This window comes from Chanodichthys erythropterus, chromosome 13, assembly GCF_024489055.1.
Source record: "Chanodichthys erythropterus isolate Z2021 chromosome 13, ASM2448905v1, whole genome shotgun sequence".
NCBI classification, from domain to species: Eukaryota; Metazoa; Chordata; class Actinopteri; order Cypriniformes; family Xenocyprididae; genus Chanodichthys; species Chanodichthys erythropterus.
In genome coordinates, this window is record NC_090233.1 from 34,335,053 (window position 1) to 34,362,707 (window position 27,655).

Consider the following 27,655-nt stretch of genomic DNA (forward strand, 5'->3'; position numbering starts at 1 on the left):
ATTTGATGAGACAGTCAATGATCACGGCTGAAACCTCTTATCTCTGACAATGACAGAGAGACATTTGTCAACGAAACATTTATTTTTCTCAGATAGGAGAGGGTATTTTCTCTTTATTACCACAGACCAACACACAGCTCAGGTAAAATAAATTCACATGACGTAATACATTTCACTTAGGCCTACCTGTTGTTATTTGACTGCTTTGACTGTGGTATATGTTGTATGAGATATATACTGTTATAATGTACTGGACTGATGTGAATTTAATTTAGTAAACGAAATGCAAGTTAGTAGGCTCTATATTTCTCTTGTTTATGTAGGCTATATTAAAGAATTTAAAGGGTTAGTTTACCCCCAAGTTACCTTTTTTGTATCTGTGCTGAATTTTACATAAATAAATCCCAACAAACCCGTGCAATGGACACAGCCATTAAACTCTCATGTCCGAGTCTCTAAATAGCCTATATATTATCAGACTAACGTTCAGTACTTTGCTTGTGTTGTGTTGTGTTGTGTTGTGTTGTGTTGTGGCCTCTAGAGGTCCTCGTGGTACCCTCATGCCCAGCTTACTCAACTTTTAATTAGTTGTTCACACTGTCAGTCCAAATCCAATTATGTGTGTATCCGATTGGAATTTGATCTAAAATGATTTACTGTCTACATTAGCTACGTTCACACTGTCAGTTCAAATCAGATTATTTGTATATCTGATTGGAATCTGATCTAAAGTTATTGATGTCCACATTGTGTATCGCAACTGTTTAGATCCGATTTGTGTGTCCATGCCACTCTTTCGTTTTCCGTAATATCTGCACTGGTCTCTATGCCAATTATGTTGTGTTGGTAGGTATAAGCAAAAAACAACAACAACCACAGCATGCATGGGGTATGCAGTACAGATGTTGTTTTATTTACAACATGACATTGTAGCTGCCGTGTGCTGGACTACTGCATACTACAGTGGCAGAAACTTAGGAGGCTGGTGTGACCGGCTTTATTCCGTACTGTTGTCTCAATCTCCATTAAATTGTCAATCTGCTCATCCGCCACTTTGCAACAACACAACCTTGTTTCTGCAGCGCCGTTTTCTATAACAACATCTGACGTTTACATTTTACGTGGTGTGAGAAAGTCACATAAAACACGCGAAATCCTGAAACAGATTTCCAGAAATGCGATTTGAAAAGGATTTCAAAACACATATGAATATAGCATTTCATGTGATTTTTGACCATTCACACTAGCTAGATCTGATTGGATTTCAATAAGATATGATTTGGACTGACAGTCTGAATGTAGCCATTGTGTATTGTACAGCCAGATCACACTGTAGCGCAAGACTGGTTTCCCACTGAAGCTAAGCAGGGTTGAGCCTGGTCAGTACCTGGATAGGAGACCTCCTAGGAAAATAGGTTGCTATTGGAAGAGGTGTTAGTGAGGCCAGAAGGGGGTGTTCACCCTGTGGTCTGTGTGGGTCCTAACACCCGGGGGACATTATACTGTAACAAACACCGTTCTTCAGAGGAGACGTTAAAACGAGGCCCTGACTCTCTGTGGTCATTAAAAAATCCCAAGGCCCATGGTGTAACCCTGGTGTCCTGGCCAAATTCCCTCCATTGGCCCTTATCAGTCATGGCCTCCTAGTAATCCCCATCCACTGAATTGGCTCTATCACTCTCTTTCCCCTCCACCTATAGCTGGTGTGTGTTGAGCGCACTGTGGCTGCCGTCACATCATCCCAGTGGATGCTGCACACTGGTGGTGGGTGAGGAGAGACCCCCGATATGATTGTAAAGTGCTTTGGGTTTACAGTAGTACATAAGAAAAGCGCTATATAAATGCCTCATTCATTCATTCATTCATTCATTCACCTGTTCAGATCTGATTTGTGTGTCCCGTGGCTTTTCCAACATATCTGCATTGGTTTCTATGGTAATGACATTGAGTTGGTATATGCCAAAAAATTAAGGGGGGAGGGAGCCTACCCATGACCACAACGAGACCTTCGTTGACCTGGCGGTGTGGCTGGATAATCATCTGAGGGAAAGGAACTTGAGTCGCCAGTTTGTTTTCACACTTCTTGTCAGTCCAGCTCCCATAGAGGAACTGGATTTTTATTTATTTTTCTTCCTTGCTTGCTTGCTTGAACTTTTATTTAAAAAAAAAAATCTGCATCTTAACTTCTCCTAAGTGAATCTATTGGGCTTACCATCCTCCAGTGGCTCAATGATTGAGAGTCTGACTCTCACAGCAGTGACCCAAGTTCAAGTCCCTACTCTGACACTAACTTTCCCTTGCACTGATATAGCAATATTTTTTTTTTCTTGCTGTGTAAATGCATTTATGTAATTCATATTCTTCAATCTCTTAATTTTCAGCAGAAGAAAGAAAAAATATCTATCTGATTCTCTTGTGAGAAGTGAAATCCTTTCTCTGTTTCAAGGCCTGTGATTGTTCCTTACTGATGTCATACTTTAATGTGCATGCGCTTCATGAACTCAGGATCAAAGCTTGATGATCAGTGTTGGATCATTCTTTTTTTTTTTTCTGTGGATACAGAACCAGGTCCAGATGATTACAGATTATCAGAGATATATGAATCCTAAACTATAGTAGTCGACATTTGAAGTGGATCAAAACCTTTCATCAGAGTTGTCCTAAAACCTTCCTCTTAGGACAACTTAGTTCTTAGGACAATTTTGATTAACTTTTTTGATCCACTTCAAATGTTGACTACTGTAGATACCTGGTTCTTTCATCATGCACTTACTTACCCTCTTACTTACAGTAAATGCCATAAACAGCCTACATTTTGTAAAATTTGTTTTTCTTGTTTTGGTAAAAAGAGACCTGTCAAAACCTTACTGAAAACCTCAGTGTATACCCATCTAACAGACAATAATGAATAATGATGGAAACTACCTCTATTATAAATGAGAAGTCAGCCTTTTATTCTCTCTTCGCATTGTTATATTATGCTGACAGATCTCAGATATGAATCCTGAGGTGAATGAGGTAAACCGTAAAATGCTGAATTCTTGATAAAAATAGTTTGTTCATTTTCAGACAATGGTCTTGTGACATTCTCTTATGACTTTTTACCCTTCTTGCCTTTTTTTTTTTTTCAGTCTTTCTGTAAATGACATGAGCATGGGCTCAGTTAAAAGCATGTGTTGCTTATGTAGTCAAAAAGAGATGTGTTTGCATACAGTGTGTTTCCAACAGATGTGAAATGCTGATGATCAGACTCGCCCTGCGGCTAATCATTTGGTTAACAGGCTTTTGTCTTCCCACCAAGAGCTATGACTCGATAACTGTATCTGGTCTTTGTATGTTACTGAGGGGGAAATGGCAGGATATTATGAAGCAAATCAGTCAACTGCATATGCAGTAGAGGTGATTGTTCAGGCAGCTGTTACATTTAAGAGCTATCAGAAGCTGGATTGACATCAAGACTACTGCATTAAGGTAGGAAACTGACAGATAATTGACTGATGTTGTGGTTCTTTAAAACATAACTTAAACAATATAATTTTTTTTTATAACTTTAAATGAGAACAATGTCATTATTATGTCACTATATTGTGTCATTATTTTTATATATATATATATATATATATATATATATATATATATATATATATATAATATAAAATATTCTATATTTTATTACTTGTATTAAGAAAATGATTACATTGTTGTTTTTTTCCTATTTTTTATTTTTTTTTTCCTTGTCTTAAGTACCTAGAGGACAATGTTAAAAGTCTTTTTCTCTCATCAAATTAATTATTAAATTCCTAATTTCTTTTCTGATCCTGGAACAACTTTCCAATTAACCAGTCAGATTTATGTTTCAGATTTAAGTCTGTAGTTTATGTCAAGTTTAGGCTTACAACCAGGGTTCGGTGCTTCTATTAGTGTTATTCGCCTATCATTTCCCTCTGATTTTAGGGATAACTTATGGGTATGGTTAGGTTTAGGGGTAGGGATATGGTTAGAAATAAATTTTCTAACAAAATCAACAAAATATGCTGGCCCAACAACATGTCAAACTCGGCAAAATCAGGATGTGATCCTCTTTGCTACCTTGATTCAAATTCAGGAATTGAACTGAAATATAAAAAAGCATTTTCAATTCGGTTCGCAGTAGTGCACAACCCAGCTAAAATGGAAAAAAATGGTATTAGTGAAGTTAAAAGGACAGTAATTTTGGAGTTCTGTTAAACTAACTATACTAGATTTGAAGTAAAAGGGAAGTGAAAGAAGGAGGTGTCGGCAAACATCATTAGAGTGCAACCGCTTTGCTATCTGCTTCATGACACAAGCTTAAGTTTAAACTCAATAATAAACTCAGTAATCATTCAAGAGGAACGTAGATTTTCGTCTCATTCTCAAGATGGTTGATGTAGACATGAGGATTGTGCAAATGTTCAGATCATGAGAGACTAAAGGACGACACGCCACTCTCATGTGGTTTATTTCTGTTTTTCCCTTACAAAAAATAAGTATACTTCAAGTTCATTTTTAAGTATACTTTCGGTTTCACAGACAAGGCTGTTTTTACTGAAAGCAACTTGTACTGACATATCTTAAAATATTTTGTACAATTGTTTTGTCTCAATATGCACACCAGCAATAGTGTACCTTTATAAAAGCTACTTAAATATCCTAATTGAACTAAGATCTAATCCTGGTTTAGCTAAGCCCTGTCTGTGAAACCGGGCTGATACTTTATGTATTAAGTATACTAATATCAATGTACTAGATGTATACTTGTAAGTGTACTGTTTCAATACTTGGGATTGGCCATAAATTGTCCTACTTTTTTAAAATCATGTTTTTGTCAAAGACTACATCTGGATTGGATTCAGAACAATGATCAAAACATAGATGAAATAGATTGTGTCCATCAACACCAACAATGCCATCAACAATGCTTCACAGTCGTTAAACCTTCCTGCTTCGACATTTCATTTGGTAATGTTAGGCAGTTTTAAACTTATATGCTGTTTAACGTTTGATGATCGTGTTATTTTATATTCACTAAGCCATCTTGTATCGCTTTGCTTGTTTCTACTTCTTATTCACCTGTGTTTTGATCGGAGATTCTGTACTCTATCAGAAGATGCATAATAGCGCCCCCTTACCGTATAACAGTGAACACATGGATAGCCGGAAAATTCAGTCAACAAAATTTCAGATATATAATAAGGAACATATCTGTTTGATTTATAAATCAGTATTTTCAAGCAATGTAAGACAGTATGAAAAGTATGTGAAAAAAGTATTTAGCCTAATTGGCAACTCAATAAAAAGAGTAAACATATGGGCTACTTAATTATACTTTTATCTTGATCAAAAGATTGAGTTAAGTAAAGTAGGGCCTAGAAGTACATAAAAAATAGACTGAAAGTATAGCTTTTTATTTTTAGTTTAAAAGAAGTATACTAATATAGCACACTTGAACACACTTCTTTTTCGTAAGAGGTGACCTCACGTTGGACCGCTTAATACGATTAAGGAATCACTGTAAATGCAGTGACTGTGGGAGAAATTGCTCTGTTGATCTGTCTATCTGTCTTTGGTGGCTGGTTGTATGTAAGCCATGTCACTTGTATGGCTGTGCAACAGTTGGCCTTATGAATTATTTGTGTAGCACAATTGCATCTCATTTTACAGCCCTATTATATGTGATCTCTCTGCTCTCACCTCCCACCAGCCTTCCCATTGTGCATCTCTAATGGAACATGCAATCCCGTGCTCTGCTTCCATATCTGACCCATGACCTTAAAGGTTCCCCGCCTCTACTGTCTGGATCAGACTAACCCCATCATACCTTTCTGCTGCTCTTTCTCTCCCATCATTTTCTATTTTTCCACATTCTGATTCTTTTATTCCCATTTCCCCCTTTCCTAAACCAGTTTTCTTTCTTTCTAATCTCTCATTCCATTCATCCTGTATCTAGATTATTCCTGTTCTCTGTGCTTCAATCGCATTGCTTCTACAATATCCATTATTCACTTTAAGAACTGATATTTTCTTCTTTTTCACTGCTCTCGTTCTCTTTCTCTCTTTTTCCTTGTGTATACATTCTCCTCTTTCTCTCTCTCATCCACTCTCACTTTGTCCTCGCTTCATTCCCCCTTTTCTTATCTCACCTCCTCCTCTCTTCACTTGTTGCCTTTCTCATAAAGCAGCCCCCGAACCGCTACATACACATAAACTCTTCCTTCTTTCTCTCCCCCCTCACCAGGATGCTTAATCTGCGTGCAGCACAGAGCCAATTTAACCATGAAGTGCGACAGCCAGGGCTGTGGGTCTGGAGGGTGGAGAAGATGAAAGCTGTGCTCCTTGACCCATCGCAGAGGGGAATCTTCTACAACGGAGATGCGTACATTGTGCTCAGCAACCGTGGAAAGGAAGGAAGTGACCTGCATATGTGGATGGGTGTGTATTTTATAAATGAAATGATTAAATGAATTAATGAAAATGCATCTGATGCAGTTTAAACAAAGCATTGCTTTAACGTACGGTGAAGGAGGAGGAATTTAAAGTATTTTTGCTAAACCAAGGATGGAGAAAAAGTCTGCATTAATGAAAGTTTCCTGTAGTTTTAGCATTTTTTTTTTTCCTTCTTATTGTTGGCTTCCCTCCTCTGATCTAGGTGAGAAGTCGTCCCGGGATGAACAGGGTGCTTGTGCCATGCTTTCCACTCAACTGGACAGCTTCTTGGGAGGAGAGCCAGTACAACATCGACAGGTGCAAGGCTATGAGTCTCCTGAGTTCATGGGACTCTTCCCTAAAGGAGTCAGCTACAAGGTAAGAGAAAAGGGACAGCAATAGGACAAAAAAAAAAAAAAATCTTATACACAGAAATTAATATTTTATTCAGCATGTATTAAATGGATCAAAAGTGTTATGTTACGGACATTTAAAAATTATTTCTGTTTCTAACATTGATAATAAGAAATGTTTCTTGAGCACCAAATCAGTATATTAGAATGATTTCTGAATCTGGATCATGTGATACTGAAGACTGGAGTAATAGTTGCTGAAAATTCGGCTTTGCCATCACAGGAATAAATACATTTTAAAATATATTCAATAGAAAACAGTTATTTTAAATTGTAATAATATTTCACAATATTACTGTTTTTTTTTCTGTGTTTTTAATCAAATAAATGCAGCCATGGTGAGCGTAAGAGACTTCTTTCAAAAACATAAAAAAATCTTCCCAACCCTAAACTTTTCACTAGTAGTGTATGTCCAAAGAATGTGCCAGTATGGACTCACTGCGGTTTCTCCATCTGTCTCAGGAGGGTGGGGTGGAGTCTGGGTTCAAGAGTGTCAGGTCTAGGACTGGCCCTGTTACACATCTGTACCAAGTCAAAGGAAAGAAAAACATCCGTGCAAGAGAAGTGGAGCTTAGCTGGGGGAGCTTCAACAAGGGAGACTGTTTCATACTTGACTTGGGACAGGTGAGTATGTATGAATTTATACATAGGTCTTTTTTTTTTTTTTTTTTGGTAATGTCTCTCATTGTGGTGCTAATATTTGTTATTTTAGTTGGCTAATCATGTAGATGCAATTATCTTATGTGTTTATAGACTATAATCGCATGGAGCGGTTCCAAAGCCAACATGTTTGAGCGACAGAAGGTTCGTGAGATCGCAATGCTGATCAGAGACACAGAGAGGAATGGAAAAGCTCACATCATTGATGTAACAGAGGGAGAGGAAACACTGGAGATGGTTCAGGTGACAAACACCTGCATTCCATTGAAGATGCTCTTTGAATCACTATCATATCATGTTGGACAATATGATCATGAGGTTCAAGCTCATACAGCTCAAACTGCTGTCATTATGGCAAACAAAGACCAAACAGGCTAATAAGAAATTCTAAAATCAACTTTTTATTTAAATTGTTGATAAAAATAATTAGATGAAAAATATTGTTTCAGTGCAGGCAGGCAAGGAGGAGAAGAGCTTGCAGCTTAACCTTTAATATGTTGGATATCCTCTTTGTTTTATTAAAAAAAAAGTTTTATTTATTTTATGCTTAAATACATAGGGCAGGGGTAGCAGCGTCGGTCCTTGAGAGCCGCTGTCCTGCAGAGTTTAGCTCCAACCCTGAAAAAAAAACAAAAAACGCTGTTCCACCTGACTGCTGCAGATTCATTTAGACGTTGATGGTCCCTGCATTCCATTTGGAAGGGCTCATCCCTATGCCCTAATCCCTTCAAAGGGTTTACCCTCCGGAGTGAGAGCTTCGAAGGGATGAAGGGTTTAGGGGTCAAAAAAACTCTTTTTTTGGAATGCACTTCTGCATCATCTTAACGAGACAATCAAGGAGGCACCTTCGTCGCACATTTTGTACACTGGTTGACCCCCCAGAAAACATACAAGTCTAAACGATGAGTATGTCATTTTTGACCATAATAATCTAAGTCGTAAAATTATTACAGTAGTATAGAGAAATACTATATACATTTAGAGGTGAAATCGAACTGTACCCATTCTGTGAACAAAACAACTTCCCTGTGCAAAGGATCATGGGGGCCCGAAGTGTCCATCAGTTGTACCCTTCGAAATCCTTCATTCCGAAGGGCCCTTTGAAGTGGCCAGTTTTGAGCACTTTGGTTTGGAACAACCCTTCAATATGGAAACCATGATTGTTTTCATTCCGAAGTGCCCTTCGGAGGGTGATATATCCCGTTTGGAACGCAACGTGTATTGCCACATAATTCCCAGTCCAAGGACGTGAACAGCTCCGAATATAACATCACGTGTTGTCATCTCGAGACTACAGTAATTACAATATGACGTGAACGCATTATAGGTCTATGCTTTTGAAACGCTATCTCAGTACTTTGATGTAATACAACACACCAATCGGTCAGCACATGGTCTCGTCGAACACACTTGAACTCGGTCAGTTCAAGTCGAACACATCTTAAAGGTGCTAAAGAGGATGTTTTGTTTTATGCATTTTTGCAATATTACTTGAAACTGTCTTTACTAACGGATAAAAGACTGTTTATTAGGTGCACTGAAAGGAATAATATTAATATACATCATCTGTGCACGAGGTAGGGCCTTAAAAACATCAGCCAATCGTTTACACGATTGGCCCTCTGGCTTGTCAATCACTGCCATGACGTTCCTTGTGAGAGACGAGCGCGGCTGCGCGCTCCAGTAACTTTCCACACTCCACAGGCGCTGCATGCAATGTTTTTGTCAGGAGACAGGAGTAACAACTGCAGATTATGAGCTACCTGCGGTGAGTCCGACATAATGAATCCAAAAAACACGACACAGTGAATGCCGGTGGTAAACACTCGTGTTCAAATACTCGTGCACGATTTTTGGGAGGCATTCCTTTGAATTGAGCTGTGAAGGAGGGGGGCTGTTCTTATGCATGCGCTCATTTTAAAAACTCAGTAACAGTCTTTGGATTCTCAGTCGATGAAAAAATCCTCTCTATCACCTTTAAAATCTGCAGTGGTCAGGTGGTATAGCAGCCACATGGTACAACTCTCAGAAAATTACGAGTTTACACATTGTAATTACAAGTTCTACAAGCACATGAAGGCCTTTTACAGTTCAGAATCGTTACCATAATTATAACACGGCGTGCGAACGCAATGTAAAATAATATAATAATAAAATAATAATTATAAATAATTTTTATTAAATTAGAAAAATGTAATTATATATAAATTATATAATTTATAATTTGCAATGGGTTTTTCATAAATGGATTAGAAATATTAATAACATTAACACCATCTCAAATTTAATTGAAAGGCACTTGGTCCAATCCCAGCTCTGAAGGACAGCTCAACAGAGGAAGACACTGAAGCAGATATCTCTAATTCTGCTTCCCTTTACAAGGTCAGTTCTCTCTGTCCTTTACAGTGTAATGTGCAGGTATCAAAAAAAACTTTTTTGTCAATCAAACTGTTCATCTATCACTTCACATTGGAGATAAATCTCTAAATAATTATCTCTCTAAGGTCTCTAACGCAACAGGCCAAATGACCTTAACAAAACTATGTGAGAAAGGACCTTTCGCTCAAGAGCTGCTGGAGAAAGATGACTGCTTCATATTGGACAATGGATCTAATGGGAAGATCTACATTTGGAAAGGTGATTGCGTTTCTTTGTTCATCTGCGTGTATAGCAAAATCATAATTTTTTAATCATTGCCTTACTTTATTGACGCACAGGAAATGGAGCCAATTTAGATGAGAAGAGAGTTGCCTTGAAGGTGGCAGATGAGTTTATTACAGAAATGAACTATCCCAGGATGAGAACGCAGGTACAATAACCAGCAGCTCATTGTTTCATTTTCATTTCTGTGCAGAATTTTGATCTCTTTTATTAGTCATCCACATTTCTTTATTACCTTAGGTGGAAATTCTCCCTCAGGGTCGTGAATCTGTCCTCTTTAAACAGTTCTTCAAGAGCTGGAGTTAAACACACCAACATATAGAATGTATGAAGAAACGTATACTCATTTTGTATAATCGCACAGCATACTAGCCATGAGTGGTGTAGCCTACCTGTTAAAAGTCTTTGCTGTTAGCCAAAAGATTGTTTGTTTGATCCCAGGTATTGTGAAAGCTGGGACAGTTGTCATTTTTATACAGGAACTGCCTATTTAAGAAATATAAATTTTAAAAATGTGAATTGTTGATCAATTTTCTGTCACATGCAGATGTTTTGCTTTAATATAAAACACATATACAACCCAAATGTTTGTTATTTAATAAAGTTCAAATACTTATGCAATAACATGATGTCTGTTAACCTTTGTTATATATTGAGCCTCAAATTGGCTAATACATGCACAAAAAGACACCACATACAGTACTAATGCTTATGTAGCATGTGATACTGTGTGATCATCCTTTATCTTGGAGATACGCTCCATGATAAAGGATGAGCCTATATTTATATAAGGTTTGCACCCCCCCAACCAATCAAAATCAGTGTGAAGAACAAATGGCCCATGAAGGTGCAGAAAATAAACACTGAACAAATAAGCAACAAGAAGGACTTGAGCAATAACAGTTTCACAATCACAAGCAAAATTAAGCCCCACTGACTTTCTTAATGAACTGATAAACAGGTTTAAAAACAAGTATACAAATTAGGAGCATTACAGACTCCGTAAAAATCAATGAACACAGAACACAATCTTATTTCTTAATGATTTTGGTATTACAGTATATCTACTTTAGGACTAGCGGATCAGAGTAACAAACATTTTACTGCCTAAAATCTGCAGTTTATTCTTTAAGAAATTAAGAGACACACTATGAGTCATTTGAGAACTTATAGTATGAGGGTGGTTTCATTTCGTGGAAACAATATTTACAGTTATCTTGAAATGACAACCATCTGGGTGTGGTGTGAAAACTGACCAAGACATGATTCATTATGGCTGTTGCTGTGCCAGTTATTGCTTAATATTAAAATGCATATACAGCATGCATTTGTATGAGTTTATTTTTTTTCTAATATTTTTAAAAGAAAATGCATCTTGCAATTGCTTTAATGATGTAAACAATTTCACATGATTCATTTCTGGTCTGGAATCTGGTCACAGTAAGTTTAAATCTTTTGACAGAAATGCAAAGTTTAGTTTTATCAATTTCAGTTTTAGTTTTGAAGTAGATCAAAACTTGAGACAACCTTAATAAAATATTTTGCTGCCTTAAGTGCCTTCTTCTTAGTCAGCTTGCTAAAATGTAAACCAAACCCAGTCATGCTATTTAGACTTTGAAATGAAAAGACCTGACCATATAGTTAGTACATGAAGCACCTACAATAGTTTTTCCCCCTACATAAATGGATTACATAAGCTCATAATGGCAATGCCCTTATCACTGCTCCTCCCTTAGTTGATAGATGACATATCATGTTTCTATGGCTAGGGTGGTTTGAGGAGTCAAAGGTTGTTTTCTAGTTATGCAGATGGCATGATACTGCAGGAGAGAATCTGGGTCCTTGTGCTCTTGTTCTGCCAGTGTGCACCACAAATCTCTGAGCTGGCCTGTTCCCGCAACAGAGAAGGTGAGGGCTATAAACTTCCTTCCTTTAATTTAAACATAATGTTTTATTTATTTATTTAAAAAAAAAAAGAGAGAGAAAGTCTTTTCTAATTCAGTTGTACTGTGAGTCAGGAAGTGTAGAAAACATGTGCTTGCACCTATTTGGGATATATTTGTGTCGATTTTTATATACTTCCTAATCTTTCGTTAATTGGTATTTTAGAAATGAACTTATTTGTTTAATTTAATTAATATATTTAAAGTATAATTAATTCGTATAAATAATAGTATTTATAATATATTACATATTACATATTATATATATATATAACATAATAAAGAGTACATATTAAATATATCATAATTTTTAAGTACTTGGATTGTTTCAGACCTTTGATGAGATTTGATTTTTGAACATGAACTAGACTTTAACAGCCAACATGAAGAGTATCCTGAAGGACAAACGTAAGTTTATATATTATGATTTCAACAATAACACTTATGTATTATAGTGTGTTTGAATGTTTAAAAACTAAAAGTAAAGATGTTTGTTTGTGTGTATATAACAGGATTTGAGGCACCTGAAGCTGGTTTGAGTAACTCTATTGGAGCTGTGCGCTGGGCTCTTCCTGATGAAAGTCTTCAGGCTCACAGCTCCGTTCCTAGCAGGAGCAGTCAGAGCCCCAGACAAAAGGTAAGAAAGAAAGAAAGAAAGAAAGAAAGAAAGAAAGAAAGAAAGAAAGAAAGAAAGAAAGAAAGAAAGAAAGAAAGAAAGAAAGGAAGGAAGGAAGGAAGGAAGGAAGGAAGGAAGGAAGGAAGGAAGGAAGGAAGGAAGGAAGGAAGGAAGGAAGGAAGGAAGGAAGACAGAAAGACAGACAGACAGACAGACAGACAGACAGACAGACAGACAGACAGACAGACAGACAGACAGACAGACAGACAGACAGACAGACAGACAGACAGACTAAAAATACACCTTACCAATCTTTCTGTTGTTATACAGGACTTGAAAGATCTCCGCAGCCTGCAGGAATGTGTGAAGTTTATCACTCAGTGGAAACAGCAAGTGGAACATGTCTGCAAGGTAACGTATAATGTTTTTAATAGCTTATAGATTTTAAGAAAGAATCATCACCGCACGAGCTGCAGGTAATTATGAGTGAATTCCAATGTTTCTACACATTTCTTACTTATGAAACTTTAAATTTCCTTTAAAATTCAAGATGAAAAAGTGTGTAATGACATACATTACCTCAAAAATTCCCGCCATCTAGCTTTAAATAAATCACGGGGACTCGCCATCCTGGGTCACATGACCATAAACGATAAAATTACGCAATGTCTTAATTACTGTAATTTCAAGATGGGATTTTCTGCTCGGAACTCTTTCTGTGGCATCACTATCAACTATCCTCAACTGCAATTAATCTGCAGCAGTCAGGTGGTACAGCAGTCACATGGTACAAGTAGGAGCTCTTATTAGAAAATTCACAACTTACAAGTTGTGATTACGAGTTCTACAAGAACATAAATTGAAAGTTCAAATCTCATAATTACAATAATTACGACATGGCGTGAACGCACCTTCACAAGTGACCATCACATGTACCTTTCACTAATAGAACTGTGGAAGGACCCTCTGTGAAGGGATTCAGGTGTTCACTTTAATTTGAAACTCCCCTACAAATGGTGTCCATTGCCTGAAATGCCCCTGTTTGGTAATTGCCCATAGATTTGACTAACAGCATGCAAGTGTGATATTGCTTTTATACACTGGTTCAAAGAAGAAGAAGCTGGGTAACTTACATTTTTAAACATAATATTGCCAATGTCTGTTTTCCAATAAAAACAAAAATGAACTGTTGGCCATCTATGTGCAACACACAGCATTGAATTAGTATTTTTAAACAAATCGGTTAGGTAAATGATTCAGCGACTCATTTTATGACATTGGCTGCATCCAAAATCACATACTTCCCTACTATATAGCAGGCGAAAAACAGTAGGCCTAAGTGACAAAAGAAGTATGTCTGAATTCAAATTACTCATAAGTAGGCAAAAAGTACCCAGATGACCTATTTCTTCTGGTGAGTTTCTTAAGAGTGTACAGTATATGATGGACACTGGGAGAGGAATTTTAAATGGATTTTTAAATAAAGCGACACAACTGATGCTGATATGTCACAAGATAATGATAACATGGCGAATGTAATATGTCCAGATTACATTCATACTACACACATTCATAATATATAGAACTTACTTTTTAATGGCCGTGATGTAGGGTTTCTGTGCTATGAAACTGGATGCCCATCGCATCACCTTTTGGAGGTCTGGAGAGTGGGAGGAAGGACTGTGGGATGAGGAATGCAGACTGTAATGGGCGTGTGTTTGACATACACTCATGTCTAAAGTATCACAAAAAATATTGACTGTATGTGTTTTTTAGCCTGGTGCCAGTGCAGACGAAGGCCCAAGTATGCATGCAGAGCCACGTAGTCTGGAGCAATGCCGCAAACTCATCCTGGAATGGGCACAAGAGCTCAAGAAAGTTGACAATGTGAGTTTATGTCTAAAAGAGACCTATGTATAAACAGACAACATAGGTTACTGAAATCAGTTATGTCTGACATGTTCACAAACACGACATGTTCACTAAAACATTTTTAATATAGAGAAAATATGAGAATTTTTTTTTTACATATTATATATATAAATTTACAATTTACCAACCTAATGAATTACTAATATCTAATATAATATAATATCTATTATAATACACTGACAGTCATCAAACACAGTGGTGATAAGAGTCACATGATGAATCAAAGTTCATCACAAGCAGATTTTCCACAAGCTGAGGAGAACAATACTAATATATAGAAGGAGCACACAGTCTCATTCACACACACACTAAACACCATCATGGTAACATGAAATTTTAAAAATGCAATAAACATTAATTTAACAACATTAGATGTAACATAAAACCCTAATGTACATAACAAGTGTCACGCAGGGAATTGTGGGAATGTCAATTTACGTTTTTTCACTGTAAATTTTACAATGAATTGTTATTTTTCACTTTCAAAAACTGTGAATTTAACGGTATTTTACTGTAAAATTACATTAAATGTACCATTAGATCTATTACAGTTATTCACCGTATATAGTACGGAAACTTTCTGTAAACCAATTAACAGTTTTTCACCGCAGCATTTTTACAGTCTTTTACTGTTAAAATCACGGTAATTTTTTACAGTGTACTTCTAATATACCGAAAAAGGTACGCAAGAAAAAGCTGAATGTCATGAAATCTCATCAAGCACCCCTGTGTTCAAACTATAAATTACTCATGACAGTCACCAATCATCTAGAAGAAGAATAACTTCTTGCATTATTTTCATTAAGGTCATTGCTTAGATTGCATCAATTTATTTTCTCCTACTGTAGCTATATAGTGAGGGCACATGGCGTCAAGAACAAGATGTGATATGGGAGCAGAAAGAGAGCAAGGCTGATTCTGCCAAGCATATGGAGCAGAAGATTATGGAATGGGCTAAAGAGCTACAGACTGTGTCAGAGGTCAGGTCAGAGGGTTTGACCCCATGAGACGTGTGATAAAATGTATATACAGTATTGTGTGTGTATATTATATGTATATTATATCTGTGTGCAGCACTGTGGTGTGATGAGGCAAGAATTAGCCCAGTTTCTGAAGCTGCTGGAACTGAAAAAGAGGAAAATCTTGACTCTGTTGCCTTTTCTAGAGTTCATAACTTGGTCTCTACTGAAGAAGGAAAGCCAGGTAAAAATTTAGATAAGAGACCAATAAACTAAAAACCTTTTACAAACATATAGCAAGAGTCCATAGTTTGCAGTCATATACTGAATCGACATATAATTTGAACAGGATCAGGAGATAATTTTATCACTGTTTATGTAAACAGTTTGACAGTTTACAGATCATCCCTATGCCCACAGAAGTTTTTTACACACACATTCAATAATATAAGCAGTATATTTATATGTATTTAGATGTATTATATTTATAATGTATTTTTAGGGTGTTGTTCCACAGCTATGGCTCCTCAGTAAACATCATACCTGGAAAACAGGTGATTTTTTTTTGATTTTTTTACTTACATCCATCAATAGACTGAAATACTGATTTGGCAATTTACATTAAATTCCCGTTAGGACAAAAGTTATGATTTAAATGAGGAAATGATATTGACAACTGCTCATACTTATTATATACAGTATAATTCGATATGTATAATTGTTTTGACAGAAACACCAAAGTACATTCCAAACTCAGGTACAGATTTATGTATTTATTATGTATAATCTTGTTCAGCACACAACTTAATGTGGCAAGCATCTAGAATGTCAATACGTTAATCAAATCACTGTGGAAGTAATGTTTCTCACTGTTTTCCATAGTGTGGAGATGGATCCGCAGTGCTTCAGGTAGCTCTGATTTAGCAGTTATGTCTCATCTACTAATGAAACAATTCGTTTGGGCTTTTAGAAAGCTTTTAAATTCATAATTGAACCTGTTCCATTTTATCTTATCTCCTGTTTAGTGGACATCACATTGGACCCCATGACTAACCACCCATGGTTACTGCTCTCAGATGACAAAAAGAAGGTACAGGAAGCTCTGAGTGAAACCAAAGTGTCATTCAGTCCCCAGCGCTTTGACAGCTGGCCGTGTGTTCTGGGCTGGGAAGGGCTCACTTCCGGTCGGTACTATTGGGAAATTGATATTGCCAACAATGGCTACTGGCGTATCGGAGTGACCACTTCCTCCTCCAAAAGGCACGGCCGGTGTCCCATGAACCCCTCTGAGGGCTTCTGGACAATATGGAGAAGCACACGGCAGTTTTATGCGTGCACCAAGCCGGAAACCGAGCTACCTCTTTCACTTGTGCCCAGAAAGCTGGGAGTCTACCTGGACTATGAGGAAGGACAGTTGTCTTTCTACAATGTAGAGACACGCTCACATATATTCACATTTACTGCAAATTTCAGAGAAAAGTTGTACCCACTTTTTGCACCACTGGATGGACGTACGCTTATCACATTGTCCTCCACAGAAGTCAATCCATAAGGACTGTAGTCTCTATAGATCATGACAAATGTCCTCACAGAGGGCTAATTGGGGCAGGTGGAATTTACATACAAATACAACTGCCAGTTATCAGGATTCAAGCAGATGATCACAATTGTCAGATCTAAAGGATGAGATCCTGTGGATAATGTGCAGCTGTTTTGGTTGTAAATTTCTAAAGTTCATTTTCTTAACAGAAAATGATGAAATTTGACACACTTCCTCAAATTGTATATATACATTTCAACATTTTGCTCAAAAGTCAGTTAGTCCTTATGGAGCACACTGGACAATGATTTGATTAATCAAAATTCTTTGTCATTTTTGTTAGGATATCCTCTGAATGACATTTGCTAGTACAATAAAGTGTTTTTCAGAAAAAAAAAAAGTATATATATTTAATTTAAAAAAAGCCCATTTGATTCTAGCTCACGATTCTTAAACAATAATGTAAATTTGCTTAATATAGCACCACTTTAGAGTGTACACTTGAGCAGTGTGTGGGTTTTGGAACAAAACAATTAAATTCAGGGTTTTCCAATATGGTTTGCTGCTTGGAGTGCCAACTATAATACTCTGAGACTCATAAAAATACAATTCAAGGAACACAATATGAATGTCTACAAGCTCCAAACTGGCAGTCCTAACACCTAACACAGTGTTATGTAATTGTGTTGCATGTTTTATCATGAATCTTACATGAATGCTATTTCTTGTAATTCATATAAAATTGTATAAACATCACTGTGCCATAATGCTCTACCCAAAAAGAAATCAAGACACAATGAATGATTTTTTTAAAAAGCGTGTATTTAAAAAACAAAAAACAAAAACCTTACAAATAAAGGCATGTGTATATATGTATAAAAGTAACTATGCGTGTACAGTAACATAAAAGGGGAAAAAAAAAACAGCATAAAAAAATATATATATAGTAAGTTGGAACAGTAGATAATTTGATCAAGATTACCAGGAGGGACTCAAACAAGCCCTGAGTATTTGCTCATATTTAGGCATCCAACCCATAACCACTTACACATCAAGGATCATTTCTTGGTAAATCTGACTGGACAGTTGTGTTTATCTGTGCCATTTTACTAAAAAAGGAAATAACAGGAGTAAATCAAGAAGTACTTCAAACGGCAGAATATTACTGGCTGTACAAAGTCTTCAGACCATTACAGATTGATTTAAAGCTTTGTTAAGAAGTTAATCTACTCTAGTCCAACCCATGTTCTACTTTTTGAGCAAATGAAATCAAAGATGGTATATTCTTTTCCTATACATTAAGGTATAAAGATGGGAACAACTTTAATGTATCTGAACTTAATAAAAAGGATTTCAAATGCAAAATACAATGTTGCTTTTTTGTTGTTTTTATTACAGTTATTGGCTATAACCAGTGCTGCTCGTTTCATCCAATTATTCATCCAAGTATTCATACTCAGGAAATGCTGGTTACAGAACAGGTTACAAAATACTGGCATTACTACATTTTCAAAAAAGTGGCCATCTAATAATTCAGTGACAATCTTCTTTACAACCTTACCAGAGTGAGGAAACTAAGTGTTAGGAGGCAAGTGACCTGCACTGACCTACAACAGGACAAAAAAATCCCCCACACAGTTATTGCTCCTCCAGTGCTGAAAGAGCACTACACCACCTACAGCGCCCAGCTGTTACTAGCCTTAGCCACACAGAACTTTTCTGGATCAGCTGACTTGCACAGGTCCCAGTGGAGTGAACAAGATGAAACATAACACAAGACTGAGGGATCACATGGGTCTGCAATTCACCAAATGCTCCCTATATGACAAGATGTTTTGGTCAAATAAAGGCAGTAAAAAAAAAAATATATCAAAATTCTCCTTTGCTTTTTCTTTCAGCATCCCGTCATCTTAATCAGAATCGCTCTTTTCATCCTTTACCATCAGTTTCTTCCCTCTTTTGGGTTCAGGTGTTTGGCCATCTCTTTCTTTTTTGTTTTTTGACACCCTGGGGGGGGGATTCAAAGAATGTTGTGAATATACAGGAATCAATTGATCTCTCTGTTGGCAGTCATTGTGTAAATGCTGTATACCGTTGATTACCGAAAAAAAAAAAAAAAAAAAAAGGATGCAGTTGTGGAATGAAAACACTTACAATTTCTGCCGGTATTTGTCCACATCAGATGGAGGCACAACATCACTTAATTCCAAACTGTCATTAATCTTCTTAAGCATCTCGAATCTTTCCCTACCCCGGACCTGTGTGAAGAGGTCATGCATACAAATAAACCACAACGGTTTCGTTTAAAGGCTTATTCAACAATATTTGCAGGACACAATTCCAAGCTTAAAGTAAAAGCTAGATTAGTACAAACTAGGTAAGGCGTGGCCAGTTTATTCATAAAACACATTTCATACAGTGGTAATTCAAAGTGTTTTACATAAAAATGATTTTTTTAAAAAGTAATTAAAAAAAAGGTTAAAAATACAATAAAAAGAAGTTACAAGAAGCTGGAGGAAAGAGAGAATATAAACAATTTATTTGAACAATTACAAATTAATTATAGCAATTATATTCAATTATAGCAATTATATTCAATTAAAGCGTAATGTTAATCGCACAGCGTAATGTTTTTTTTTTACTATAAAAAACCTAATTTTCATAAAAAGGAAGTCTGTTAGTGAATATGATTTTTGAACTAAAGTCAAAAGAAAACGTAGCGCAACATTTGGGTAATTCCAGGGTATATGCAGCCATTTTTAAGTTTAAGACTTTTAAAGCCCTTTTAAGACATGTACAAATAAAATAAATGAATGTTAACATCAGAAAAACCCATACATCCTAATAAATTATATCTCTCAGATTGTTTTACTCAGATTGTTTTCAGATTGCAGGCACAGGACTTAATACTGCTTAAGAGAAAAACTGGTTTAAAATACTCAAGGCAATTTTTATTAAATATATACATATGTATTGAAATTGGTTTGTGTACTATTATATCAATACAAATTAGAAGTTGACATATTGTAAAATCTATATACTGAATGTGTTAAATAATGTTCTTAGTCTTTCCTTTCAGTGACAGGGTGGCCCAAAGTAAAGCTACAAGATTTTATATTGAATTGAAAGGCAGAAACAGTTTATTGTGCAACTAAAACACTAAAACAAGAAAGAACGTTTGTATGTATTTTGGGTACAAAAATGTTACTTGCAGTAATTAAAGAAAAAAATAAGATTCAAACAAGACTAACAGTGTTGAGCTATATAAACAATGATTAGTTTTCTTATGATTAAGGTTTCCAAACAGTTGCTCACCTGTCTAATAAAACACAATTTATTAAAGAGTCTTGGGTGTTTCCAAGGTTTCTACGGAAGTAAATGGAGGGTAACATGTAGCGGATATGACGTCATTGACAGGTGACACAATGACACGGGCCGTTACACTGGTTAAAATAGCTGATTTCTCTTGGATTTAAACATTGTTAGAAACATTTGAGATAATGCAAGTACAGAACTCAAAATAATATATAACACTGTTTTAATGGTTTTTGGATAATGTAATTCAAAAATCTTACATGTTGTGCCTGTAAGACTTTTTAAAGGACTAATAGTGACCCTGAATACACCCCTCAATAAAACCCACAATGATCTCCAAGAAGAATGAAAAAAGAAAATAGAAGGTGTGTGGTCACCTGCAGGGAAAAGATCTCCTCGTCACTGCTGACACTCATCTTGGCCTTCTTACTGCCCTCCGGTCGAGACGCAGATGAAGATGATTCTTTAACGATGCCTGCCAGATCAGATTTGCATCACTATAACTTTTTAAAAGTATACATTTTGAAGAAATGTTTACTTTTCTTTCAGCAGTGTATGTGTAATCTAAATGAATTTCATTCAAATACACACAAACTTACTTCGTTTGGTGGTGGAGGGGTTCTTGCTTGGGGTTTTGGTCTCCTGGTCTTTCCTGAAGTTGCTCTCTTCAGTTTTCCTGTCTCTGCCTGGGCACGCACACACGCGCACCTCAAAAGACCTGCGGCCCAGCATCTGACCTCTGCAGGACAAGAGTAAAATCAGATTTTATGATGCTTTATGCCCGCATGCAAATGCAATTCACTAACAGAGAAATAAAACATGCACTACTTACTCCTGAGTCTCCAGAGTGATGATTGTGAGGATGGGCCGGCGGTTCATGCCACCCATGCAGCTACTATTGCACATGTAATTATATAATACTGTGGTGAATCCTGCTCCCAGCTGCAAAAAAAAAACAAAAAAAAGGGAAAACATGACTTTACAAAAACTCACAGCTGTGTTGTGGACAAACGAACTCATTAGAAATTAATTAAATTGTAATTTACTTAACTTCATTATTCAATAAAAATCTTGCTGTCTAATGCCGTTTCAGGTTAATATATTGAGACTGACCTGAGGAGCTTCATAGGGCACCACTACACTGTGCCTGGAGGTGCTGTCATCTTCCTTGTAAGTAGCACGTAAGTTTCCTTCCACTCGGATCAGATGAGCAGCAGGAGCCAATCCTGAACAGGGAGTACACAGACCTGTTAATGGCTTTTAGTGGAACAGGTAAGAGAACTTATAGCTGGTGTTGTCCTGTACAATAGTGAGAGGAGAAAGAATGCGTCAATACCATCAGTATCAGGTGTTCTCTCATGGTGGGGGCAACGTCGGACCACCTCAGCCACATGCTCAGACTTTTTATAAATCGCTGTTGCTCTGAGCAACGAGCCTTGGGGAGGGGCAATGTCCACCACCATTTGAATTGGACACGTTTTCGCCAACTGGCAAAAGAGCTTGTTCAGGTCTGGGGAGTACTGCAATCAGAGAAAAAGAAGATATGCTCAGTCACTATAAGATTCATAATGGGTTAAGATGGCTGAAAATCCGAAAATCCAAAAATCCAAAAACGAAAAATGGCCAAATAAATTGTCCAAAAATTGACTACTAGTTGATCTGTTTGGCCAATTACTTTATCTAGATCTTCTTTTCTCAGCAGTGGTGCATTAAAGTGGATGTCTCGAAGAGAGGATTTATTGGGCTGACAGTGAGCTAACATCAATTGTCAGCACAGTAAAAACCTTTCTTCGGGTTATTTCTTCTCTAAATTCGTCCCCTTTACCACAGTTGTAGCTAAAAGTCCCTTTAACAAAAAACCTCATTCAGACAGGCTGATTTTGAAAGTATGTATATGCCAATTCCTAATCAACACATTTAATATGCATTTGTGTTATGCCAGAAAAACTAAGTAATAAAATAATAAAATTCAAGTCTATGTTTTAAATAACCAAAACTTAGTAAATTTAACTGGTAAAAGAAAAAAGAACGAACAGAAAGATAAGCAATCATCAACAAAATTCTCAAAAAACGTCACTACAAAAGCTCAAAGACCTGGGGGAAAAAATTAAATTCAGACAAATTATTAAATTGATCAATTTTAAATATATAATATACATCACATTTACATTTGAGATTTTTTTGGGGTAATTTTATTTTCCTCTTACCCTTCCGATCATATGCTGTCTTGTAGTTTCTCACAGGATCTGAAACACACCAGTTTGACTATCTATTGCTATAACAATCCTTAAACTGTACTCTCTATCCTAAAACTCTGCATAGGTCTAACTTCTCCCTCCAATGGTTAAGCTGGAAAATTTGGATGCCAAATGTCCCCTGCTCAGAGTATTGTAAACTGCAGTTTCTGCTTTGGTAGAACCGGACACCCCCCTCCCCCACTGCTCTATGGAGGACAAGTTCAGACATGTTCAATCTCCACAGATACCGGCTTACTAATAAAAACACTGCTGCTCAAATTATAAAAAAGAAATCAAGGCACAAAGACAAAAACATGAAATTAACTAAATAACTAAAAATATAACTACTGTTAGTCTCAATGTTAGATGGCTAAACACAACAGAGACTAAATAAGCTAGATATGACTCATTACTAAATTCAATGGAAGTGTGCACTCTAAGCAGTAGGTGAAAGAGCTTCTTTGACAGTCATCTTATCTTTTGTTATGCAGCCATCTTAGAGCAACACCTCTTTCTACATACTGGATGGTCACAAGAGTGTCTATTAAACTATATTTATTAAAATGCACAGACAAATAACCTGAGCTCTAGCTTGTTTCCTAGTTTGGCTTTCTAATAAACCTGACTTTTTACACTATGAATGTTGCTGGGACTGTGATGAATTGCTTATGTTCCTCTAATGTAGGAAGCTTTGGATAAAAGCATCTGCAAAATGCATAAATGTAAGCCTATCGCACAGCCATATGCATATATATATTATATATATATATATATATATATATATATATATATATATATATATATAAAATGACTTCTTGTAAGTTTGAACCTACATAGTTTACTCCCAAAATCATAGGGATGCAGGACATACAAGCATATAGACTAAACATTCTTGCTAAAAAGTGAGGATTTGAAAGGTATGAATTGTGCAAGAGAAGAAAGAGGAAAAAAGATTTTGTGGGGGTGGGTGGCAGTGGGGCGGCACTTTTTTTTTAACCCCAAAGTAACCGGAGAAGATTTTGGTGCTCCACATGAGAACATGTCCATTCATGTCTTCAGACAATAGCATAAGAAAATGCCAAATTCAATCTCTTATTTGCCCACTCCAGATGATAAATCAACAAGCCGAATGACAGCTATCTCTGAATTCAAGTTGCGAATACACAAAAGATGGGAGGTCAGAAGTATTATTCAGGACAGGAAAGAAGGCGATGAAGAATGAATGAAGTCTCGTGGTATCCTGGCAACATTCCGATTCAGTGGTCACCAAAAAGAACAATATGAGTCTCTGCATTACCTCAGGTACATGTGCATCCATATTTACACTTAAGATACAACCTACTGCGTACTAAAGTTAGTTAACCACCATTATATTATCACTACAAATTATAATGTAATTTATAATAACTGTATATTATCACTAACATTTGTCACTAAACCCCATTTTATTTCAGATATTAAGAATATGAACAACCAAAGGCAATCTAAAACTAACAGACTGATTTTTCATTTATTTAGGATGCTAGTGTATAGTGCATGCATAATGTGAGATTAGAAGAATTATAATGGCAATCAAGCACACAAAAATATAACATTTTATGCAAGTTGAGTACATGATGTGTGGGTGTATATGTGCACACGTATGTTTTACTTACCGTGCAGGTTACAGATTTGGCAGTGCCTGATTGCGGGAACTGCAGTTTAAACCCATGTTCACCAGGATAATCGGTGGCAATTGGGACAGTGGAGGTCGGTGGGGAGGTGGACGGCTGAGGCTGTTCAGTCAGCAAGTTAAAAAAACTTGGGTCGAACGAATTCGGAAGGTACTGTGGGCAAACACATAAGAGCTCAGCATTAAAAGCCAGTAGTGAATATGAGTGGGTATGTGTGTGTATATATATGTGCCATTAAAAGAAAAAGAAAAAAAACCTCATCATTGATGTCCCAACAAGAGCCACCTTCTGGAGCTGAACTGAGATACAAATTGGGAGAGAGAGAGAGAATTAGTTTAGCATTAAAAATAATAAAGCGCACACACACTACACACAACAGAGTACTGATTACTGATGATGACCAATAACATTTTAATGGAAGCAAGCAAAAATAACCACCAAATTCCTTTAATGACCCCAAAATATGACAAAAAACCTTAAATAATATTGCCTGCACCCACATAAAACTGAGGAAATGACCAGCTCACAATTCTCAGGAGTGATCCTTCCTTGCAAACTTACATGAGGTTGCGCTCCCAGAGGTCAGCAAACTCTTGACTCTCCGGATTTTCTGCCATGTCCTGTTTCAGATTCGCAAAACTAAAACAAAATACAAAACTTTCAGTCCTCTGAACAGTTTAGGAGAAATATTGCGATAATAGAATACCGATGATCGCGATGTTGTCTCTTTGCGAAATGCGTTAACTTAACTAAACAACCAAATCCCGTTTGAAAATATCATCGCGAAGACTTTTTATTGAATGACAGCTCAGAAAACGTTCATATTAGCGATCGCGAAGTCGCGAAGATACCGCTTAGCTAAGTTGCTAATCTGTTTCACAGGCTAATCGCACATTTGTAGATATCGTTAAAGCATACCAAAAAGTTTATGTTTAGACATAAAAGACACATTTCTATATATACACACAAAACACATTCATTTACAACAGCGGGAAAAGATTTTCGCGCTTTCCTCCGCTAACTAACGTTAGCTAACCCACTCCGCGGTTATCACTGACGTTCCAATAACGTTTAAAGCGCAGTCGGGCCTATGAGTTTCCGCTCCTGTTAATTCATTAGTTGTAATGTAATTTTTTTAACCGTTTTTCATCACACCAACGTCAGCTCGTCAAAATAATAATTTGTGAACACAAGAAATACTTTTGCACTTCAACTGCCGACTTTAAATGAGGAAAACGTTTTCAAATCAAACAAGCATAAATGTATGCTCTAACAAATCAACACAAATGACTCTCTGTTACCTTGCGACAATTCACTTTGCTGACCTCTTCTCCCAAAACGGTTATCGGGTACTCTTGCTGCGATGATGTTTGGGTGATGTTTCGAGAGAATCACCCCAACCTCCAAAACAACAACAAAAAAGTGTTTCTTTCAAAACCAAAGCAAAAAATTCACGCGTGGAGTTTTGGGGATTCCCCGACAGGAGGAGTCTTCTACGTCAGCGTCACGTGGCTCACACAGAGAACGAATTAAACGAGAAAAACAAAAATACAGCAGAAAATGAACTATTTTAATAGACAACTCGACAATTACGTTTCCATTTTTTTTAATTTTTAAAATTATCTAATATGTTTACGAAAATCGATTACGTTATTTCAAAAGGAGTGGAATCTGCTTAATGAGGAAGTTGTTAGAAATATCTTGTCTTTTATTCTACTGTGTTGCATCTAGGTCGCGCGAGCCCGCTTGGAGTACAAATATCTAAGTTTATTTCTAATATCATATCGAATACATATTTGACAATGTATTACGCAAAACGTATCTATAAATTTCTAAGCAAAGAAATGTGGTTAGAGATTGATAATACAGAGGAATGCGAGACATTATGGGTCATTGCTTTTTTATTGGGTTTGAAAACTCAAGCGCGAATCTCCAGGACATGGCATGGCTGGCATCAAATGAAAACCATCTGAATCTAACAGAGGTACTAACAGAAAATCACTCGTTTTTGCATTCATATACAATGTTGTGTATGTCTGCAGGAATGTTTCCAAATAATGAGCTCCAGAGCAGAGGCCTACCAAAATAACTGTTCACCCACATCACAGCCACAGAATTTCTGTGATTGCTACCCATGAGTTATAAAATCATACATGAAACTTCTGACCAGTCAGTTGAGTCCCCACATCACTTACATAATGGAAAAAAGGGTCTTTCATGATAGAAATATCACTCAGACTGAAAGTGGTGTTATGATGCCATGATGAACATTTCAGAAGTATTATGATGAAATATATTATGTTGTCACGTTTAACAGTTCAATTCACATTAGCTATACATCACATTTATGAGGGAATGTTATGAGGAAAAAATGCTTGTGCAAATATTACAAAGTAAATGGAGCTTAAAGGCTGTTTTTGGTCTACGACAGAAACTGATCAGCAACTGGTGCTACAGAATATAAGTTAACAGTTAACCAGCCTCTCATTAGCATTTTGTGCTTTTATAACCCAGAGAAGAAATGAAACGGTCAGAAAAAGTTAGCTTAGGCATATCAATGTCTACTTATTTTTCCATATGAAACGGGCTTCTGCACCTCCAGGGTTTTTCAAGGATAAAAAGGATTAGTCACAATGCAAATCACTTTAAGTACGTATTTTCTTAAAATAAGCAAATCTTTTTGAGACAAAACCAATTAATTTGATGTTATGAATGTGATTTATTTTGAAATGTTTGTGTGATTGGTGTTAAAATAAAACGAAAAGAGTACAAGAAACAAAAGCAGAATCCCATGCATATATTTTGTATTGCATAATCAACATTACCATGTTCAGTGGTATAAATCATATATTTCAAGTGCAATATTGTGTTTTTGGAGACAATTTACTTTGTAGCATTTGTATTAGACCCATTACAGTATAAAGACATAATGAAACCTACACACTAATTGTTTTTTGCACTAATAATATTTTAATTTCAATTCTGAGCAATTCATTACTATGAATACTATCTTTGCCTTTACATTACTCAGAGCATTATTCGAACCGACATGTCTAAGTTTTTTCATGTCTTCGTGTGCTGTAATTAATTTTTCTCCAGAAAGGATAAATTACGGTGATCGATATAATAATGAACCTAGTTGTGGACAAACGCATAAAAGAAAACATTAAAATTAGTGTCTTTTTCATATAACACAGAGAAACGGAAGCTTAATGTTGTGAATGTGTGTGAGTGTGTGTGTGAAGGAACATTCTAGAGAAGC

At 36.4% G+C, this 27,655-nt stretch overlaps 3 protein-coding genes across 8 annotated transcripts; 2 read left to right on the forward strand and 1 right to left on the reverse strand.

The window, feature by feature from the left end:
- The first annotated feature begins 15 nt into the window (after positions 1-15).
- Positions 16-10,788, forward strand: capga (capping protein (actin filament), gelsolin-like a). Of its 2 annotated transcripts, none has more exons than XM_067407198.1 (9): positions 16-142; positions 6,257-6,450; positions 6,668-6,822; positions 7,320-7,481; positions 7,611-7,760; positions 9,813-9,899; positions 10,022-10,154; positions 10,235-10,326; positions 10,419-10,788. In XM_067407198.1, the coding sequence occupies exons 2-9, from the start codon at positions 6,258-6,260 to the stop codon at positions 10,482-10,484; spliced, it is 1,038 nt and encodes a 345-aa protein (XP_067263299.1). In that variant the 5' UTR covers positions 16-142; position 6,257; the 3' UTR covers positions 10,485-10,788. The 2 variants fall into 2 exon arrangements, with proteins under 2 accessions (XP_067263299.1, XP_067263298.1); XM_067407197.1 differs by lacking the exon at positions 16-142 and adding an exon at positions 3,209-3,471.
- Positions 10,789-11,517: 729 nt separating this feature from the next.
- On the forward strand, positions 11,518-17,659 carry si:ch211-114c12.5 (E3 ubiquitin-protein ligase TRIM39). Of its 2 annotated transcripts, XM_067405542.1 has the most exons (12): positions 11,518-11,618; positions 11,980-12,086; positions 12,490-12,529; positions 12,634-12,758; positions 13,068-13,148; positions 14,514-14,624; positions 15,518-15,649; positions 15,744-15,872; positions 16,131-16,182; positions 16,359-16,385; positions 16,511-16,537; positions 16,654-17,659. In XM_067405542.1, the coding sequence occupies exons 3-12, from the start codon at positions 12,505-12,507 to the stop codon at positions 17,178-17,180; spliced, it is 1,236 nt and encodes a 411-aa protein (XP_067261643.1). In that variant the 5' UTR covers positions 11,518-11,618; positions 11,980-12,086; positions 12,490-12,504; the 3' UTR covers positions 17,181-17,659. The 2 variants fall into 2 exon arrangements, with proteins under 2 accessions (XP_067261643.1, XP_067261642.1); XM_067405541.1 differs by lacking the exon at positions 11,518-11,618 and having other exon boundaries at positions 11,974-12,086; positions 12,454-12,529.
- A 189-nt stretch (positions 17,660-17,848) lies between these two features.
- tp53 (tumor protein p53) lies at positions 17,849-25,895 on the reverse strand. Of its 4 annotated transcripts, XM_067405543.1 has the most exons (12): positions 25,695-25,895; positions 24,955-25,032; positions 24,650-24,692; positions 24,376-24,546; positions 21,820-22,003; positions 21,597-21,709; positions 21,316-21,425; positions 21,083-21,222; positions 20,861-20,958; positions 20,484-20,534; positions 19,323-19,426; positions 17,849-19,175 (listed from the first exon to the last, which is right to left on the reverse strand). In XM_067405543.1, exons 2-12 carry the CDS (start codon positions 25,008-25,010, stop codon positions 19,079-19,081), a joined length of 1,167 nt encoding a protein of 388 aa, XP_067261644.1. In that variant the 5' UTR covers positions 25,011-25,032; positions 25,695-25,895; the 3' UTR covers positions 17,849-19,078. The 4 variants fall into 4 exon arrangements, with proteins under 4 accessions (XP_067261644.1, XP_067261648.1, XP_067261647.1 ...); XM_067405544.1 differs by lacking the exon at positions 20,484-20,534 and having other exon boundaries at positions 17,974-19,175; positions 25,695-25,893; XM_067405547.1 differs by lacking the exons at positions 24,650-24,692; positions 24,955-25,032; positions 25,695-25,895 and adding an exon at positions 22,691-22,729 and having other exon boundaries at positions 17,897-19,175; positions 24,376-24,513.
- Positions 25,896-27,655: the final 1,760 nt, after the last annotated feature.

Excerpts from the sequence above, each read along its gene's own strand:
- tp53 (XM_067405543.1), bottom strand. The coding sequence starts at position 25,010 with ATGGCAGAAAATCCGGAGAGTCAAGAGTTTGCTGACCTCTGGGAGCGC. Across the intron at positions 22,004-24,375 it reads CCAAATCTGTAACCTGCACG|TACTCCCCAGACCTGAACAA; the intron begins GTAAGTAAAACA and ends CTCTGATTGCAG. Across the intron at positions 19,176-19,322 it reads GACAAATACCGGCAGAAATT|GGTGTCAAAAAACAAAAAAG; the intron begins GTAAGTGTTTTC and ends TCCCCCCCCCAG.
- si:ch211-114c12.5 (XM_067405542.1), top strand. The coding sequence starts at position 12,505 with ATGAAGAGTATCCTGAAGGACAAAC. Across the intron at positions 12,530-12,633 it reads GAGTATCCTGAAGGACAAAC|GATTTGAGGCACCTGAAGCT; the intron begins GTAAGTTTATAT and ends TGTATATAACAG. Across the intron at positions 16,538-16,653 it reads ATGGATCCGCAGTGCTTCAG|TGGACATCACATTGGACCCC; the intron begins GTAGCTCTGATT and ends TCTCCTGTTTAG.
- capga (XM_067407198.1), top strand. The coding sequence starts at position 6,258 with ATGCTTAATCTGCGTGCAGCACAGAGCCAATTTAACCATGAAGTGCGA. Across the intron at positions 6,823-7,319 it reads CTAAAGGAGTCAGCTACAAG|GAGGGTGGGGTGGAGTCTGG; the intron begins GTAAGAGAAAAG and ends CATCTGTCTCAG. Across the intron at positions 7,482-7,610 it reads TCATACTTGACTTGGGACAG|ACTATAATCGCATGGAGCGG; the intron begins GTGAGTATGTAT and ends ATGTGTTTATAG.